This window comes from Triplophysa rosa, linkage group LG25 (assembly GCF_024868665.1).
Source record: "Triplophysa rosa linkage group LG25, Trosa_1v2, whole genome shotgun sequence".
In the NCBI taxonomy this organism is placed as follows: Eukaryota; Metazoa; Chordata; class Actinopteri; order Cypriniformes; family Nemacheilidae; genus Triplophysa; species Triplophysa rosa.
The window spans coordinates 16,651,204-16,655,491 of record NC_079914.1 but is presented as its reverse complement, the minus strand read 5'-3'; the positions used below and the strand labels follow the sequence as shown (position 1 = coordinate 16,655,491).

General features: G+C 43.9%; 2 protein-coding genes across 2 annotated transcripts in view; both read left to right on the top strand.

The window, feature by feature from the left end:
• The first annotated feature begins 442 nt into the window (after window positions 1-442).
• fndc10 (fibronectin type III domain containing 10) lies at window positions 443-2,653 on the top strand. Its single transcript, XM_057325926.1, has 2 exons — window positions 443-669; window positions 781-2,653. The coding sequence occupies exon 2, from the start codon at window positions 877-879 to the stop codon at window positions 1,729-1,731; it is 855 nt and encodes a 284-aa protein (XP_057181909.1). The 5' UTR covers window positions 443-669; window positions 781-876; the 3' UTR covers window positions 1,732-2,653.
• A 475-nt stretch (window positions 2,654-3,128) lies between these two features.
• The window catches only part of ssu72 (SSU72 homolog, RNA polymerase II CTD phosphatase), a 6,164-nt gene continuing 5,004 nt past the window's right edge, over window positions 3,129-4,288 (top strand). Inside the window, exons 1-2 of the mRNA XM_057325622.1 lie at window positions 3,129-3,315; window positions 3,841-3,984. Of these exons, the coding sequence (XP_057181605.1) occupies window positions 3,236-3,315; window positions 3,841-3,984 (224 nt within the window). The 5' untranslated portion in view covers window positions 3,129-3,235. The remainder of the gene's footprint in view (window positions 3,316-3,840; window positions 3,985-4,288) is intronic.

The following is a 4,288-nucleotide window of genomic DNA, read 5'->3' as shown; positions in this document are numbered from 1 at the left end:
CTCTCTCTCTCTCTCTCTCTCTCTCTCTCTCTCTCTCTCTCCCTCTCTCTCTCTCTCTCTCTGTGTGTGTGTGTGTGTAAAGGGCTGATAAAGATGTATTGAGGCTCGTGCACTCTGGAGACTTTATTAAACTTTCTGATGCTGCACTTTTCTGACACTAAGAAGCTGATTCAATCCTCCACAGACGAGCGCGTGCGTGTGTTTGGACCTTTAACACTAATCACTGACTTCAGCATTTCAATCTGTAAGTGATGAGTAAATGAATTTATTACATCATCTCTGGATTCATGTTTTTGATCATATCTGTTATAATTTTTTCCTTCATGCTTTGTTATTTGCATTTGCCATATCCTCTATATAATTGAATTAAAATAATACATATTAATACTGACGGATATTGCTGATAAATGTTTATGCTTTTTCTCTCTTATTGTGTCAAAATCGGAAAATGACTGTTCATAACATATAAATAGAGAAAACATGAATAGAAACAAATATATATATATATATATAGCAAACATCACGTACTACACGAAAATGTGTGAACTAATAATGATAGTTAACAGTGCACACACACGCGCGCGCGCACGCACACACACACGCACACACACACACAGATGCTCGTTCTCGATCGGCGGCTGAAGCGGACGGTGATCTCGTCATCCTGAGGTAAAATCATTCATTCCTTAAATTTTTATTTAACAATAAAACGCTATTTGTGTGAGTTTTGTCTCTTATTTGTCAAGATTCGTTCATTTGTTTCTTTCTGTTTTTCTGCAGGTCGTCTCGCGCACCGGTGTGATGGCGACCGCACGCGCGCCGTTATTCCGCGCATCTGTCCGTCGTGTCTGAATATATAAAGCCGTTAGATCAGACATGTCACGCCGTCAGGGATCGGATCTCGTCCGCTGCTGTGCTCTTCTGATGTTTGTCAGCACCGGGAGTCTAGCTTTACCGAACCGGACCAGCGCCGTCCGTTCTTCGCAATATGAAACCGCCGACAGTGATAATATGAACACAGACACTCTGGGAATCAATAAATCAAACATCGAGCTGATACCAAAGCTACAGGACGACAGCAGTACTGCGAGCGCGAGGCCCGCTTTGGGCTCCGAGGGTGAAATTGGGCCACTGTGCGCGTACCGCACCCTGAGCGCGGGTGACCCGGGGCGTCTGTGTTTTCGGTACACGCTGTCCGACTTTAGATGCCCCGCCTCTTCGTGTCGACAGGTGAGGTCACCGGACGGGCAACTCACAGCCAATATTCTGTCCAACAGCAGCGTGTTCATTCAGTGGACCGTCCCGGGTCACGCGCCCCAGGACTCTAGCTCCCCACCAAAGAGCCTCACGCCGGTGCGACGGGGTCAGACGGGCGGCTTCAGGCTCAGCTGCTGGTGGAACGGCAGCTACACGCAGTTTGAATGCGCCGGGGTGCACTTAGGCAGCAGCTGCAGGGATTATTTACTCAATGAACTCCACGCGGACGTGCACTACCGCCTCTGCGTGCGGCCCTACGCCTCCGACCGGCCCGAAGCCTGCGTGGAGTTCAGCCTCGCGCCCAACGGGATGCAGGACATCGTCATCGCCATGACAACAGTGGGCGGGGCCATCTGCGTGATGCTGGTCATCATCTGTCTCCTGGTGGCGTACATCACAGAAAACATCATGAATCCACAACACACGCTCAGCGCGCAGCACTCGCACAGATCACACTTACACACACACCTGTGAAACACACAAACACACACACACTCGTGTCCAGAGCTCAGGATCAGACATGAAATGCAGGATTCATGTAAAACTGCTACACTGTTCCTGAGGTGCTCGTCCTCAACACATCACCTACACAAACGTACAGGCTGTGTTCAGAAAGCAGAATGTTTAATTAATACTGCGCAGTGAAGCATTCCACTTTAATCATTAATCTCCTCGTTTTATCTTGTGGCTTATTTTGCATTTTTAACCTTCATCTTTGTTTACACAAAATTACAGTGTAATGTTCTTATCTTTACGTGTCTTGAGGTCAAATGACGTCAAACTGACATTTCCAGAGACACAAAGGCACTTGATTTTTTGGCTGAGAAAATGGCGGATATGAGGTTTGTTCTTTGCACTGGAAATGAGAAACTATTACACACGGCACATTTGGTGAAATCTGTGTATTTGATGTGAACAGCAGCAATAATGTGGTACAGTACAGCAGGATGATATTCTGAACACATGTCACACACACTTCACTCTCTTGAACTTTCTTCATCTCTCATTTAATCATGTCATTCACCAGAAAAACTGTGCACTCTGTGATATCTAGACACATAGTTAGATGAATATTTCTTCTGGTCTGTAAAACCGAACATGAAGACTTTGCGTGGGCTCTTTTCAGTCATGTTTTGGCTTTAGTGAGGAGGAAAAGCTGCTTTACTTTATTAAAGGGATGCTGTGCAGTTTTGTACTGTAATGTTGTGTGTGTGTGTGTGCGTGCGTGCGTGTGTGTGTGTCAAACCCAATAATTTACAGTATGCCTTATCTTTACACAAATTATAGAGTAATATTCACCAAAATGAGAACTGGGTGACCGGTAGGTCATTTCAATACTGTGCTTTTATTCCTCTGTATTACAAAACTTTTGTGTCAATAAAAGGATGAATTTAATAACGAACTTGTTGTGGATTATTAGTTTTAATTAGTAAAAATAAATACGTAGTTACATGACAAAATGAAGAGTTAGGTTCCAAAATGAGATAACTCCGTTTTTAAAAAGTCTTGTTTTTATTGTGATTTGTTGTGTTAGTTAGCTGTATTATGCCTTAAATCAAAACAAATCAACTGCAGTTTGATTGATATTAATTGGAATGCACAATAAAAAACATGATTTTTGAAAAAGTGAGTTATCTCATTTTGGAACCAATCTCTTCAAATATGATCTGCCTTCATGTTAATAAATATCAAATATGATAAAAATGATGTATTAATTTACAAATAAAATAAAAGATATACTAAATGGTTTTTGGTTGTAATGATCGTAGACAAATGTTTGTAATGTTGCCGTTTTTTTATTGGTCAGCCCTGCGCCGACGCCCCGCCCCTCTCCCCGCCTCGTATTGTGACGTCACTTAAGCAGCTGCGCAGCTCATCCGCCATTTTCTCCCGTCAGTGGATCAGTGCAGAACCGTCGAGTCGAGCTCGCGTCGACCCTCTCGAACCCTGTCAAACTTACGCCGGGCTTTAGATAGTCATGCCGGTCGATCCACTGCGTGTCGCGGTCGTGTGCTCCAGCAACCAGAACCGCAGTATGGAAGCGCACAACATCCTGAGGTAACGACCCGGAACAAACGAGCCGCAAACCCGCACGAGCGCCGGGCTGATGTCCACCTCACCGCTTCAGTTATAAACGCGTCCTTCTGTATCTTGCGAACCGAGCACGAGACGGACCACGAGAATCTTTTAAAGAGAATAAACTCAGTTCGTCCAGAAACACGGAAGGAAAACCAACGTGTATTTTTATTACAACCGTCTTAGGCGAAAAAAACCAGAACATTCTGGAATAAACCAGTCAGGGAAACAATTATTTAAAATATTTCTGAAATGATGCCCTCACAAAGTACTGTGGTGCTACCAGATAGTAAAAACCAATATATAAATCTACAGTATTTCGACGAGACTTCTAAGTCGAATACTATGGTAACACCATGGCACATTTTCTAAAACATGGTATCATCACAGTAGATTATTAGTGTAGATGTCAGGTCTGTGGTAAGTGCCTTGAGGACTCGGAAGGGTTCTGCTGATGATGTCATGCTCTGTCATGTGTTTCATTGTCTCTCTCTGTTATCTTCACAGCAAGCGAGGGTTTGACGTGCGGTCCTTCGGCACAGGGACTCATGTGAAACTGCCTGGACCGGCTCCGGACAAACCCAACATTTATGACTTTAAAACCACTTATGAGCAGATGTACAACGATTTGGTCCGCAAAGACAAGGACCTGTATCCCTAGATACACACACCTGTGTTACCTGTGCGCCACGGCAACACATTCAGGTTAACAGGTCTCAGACAAACCCCCTGTTACATAGAGATGGGGTCTAAACCAAACTCTTGTCACGTGCCAGATGACAGGAGGAGTTTAGAGAGCAAGCAAACCAAAGTTAGTGATTTAGAAACTGTGATTTTTTTGGACCGAAGTTTTTATCTGATGTGAGAAGAGGCTCATGACTCATGTGTACAACAGAGATGTGAGGAAAACACAACTAAACGCTTCATTTTGTTTAAAATATAATCATGGGGAAAT

Bases quoted from the DNA above. Each gene is read 5' to 3' on its own strand.
- fndc10 (XM_057325926.1), top strand. From the start codon at position 877: ATGTCACGCCGTCAGGGATCGGATCTCGTCCGCTGCTGTGCTCTTCTG.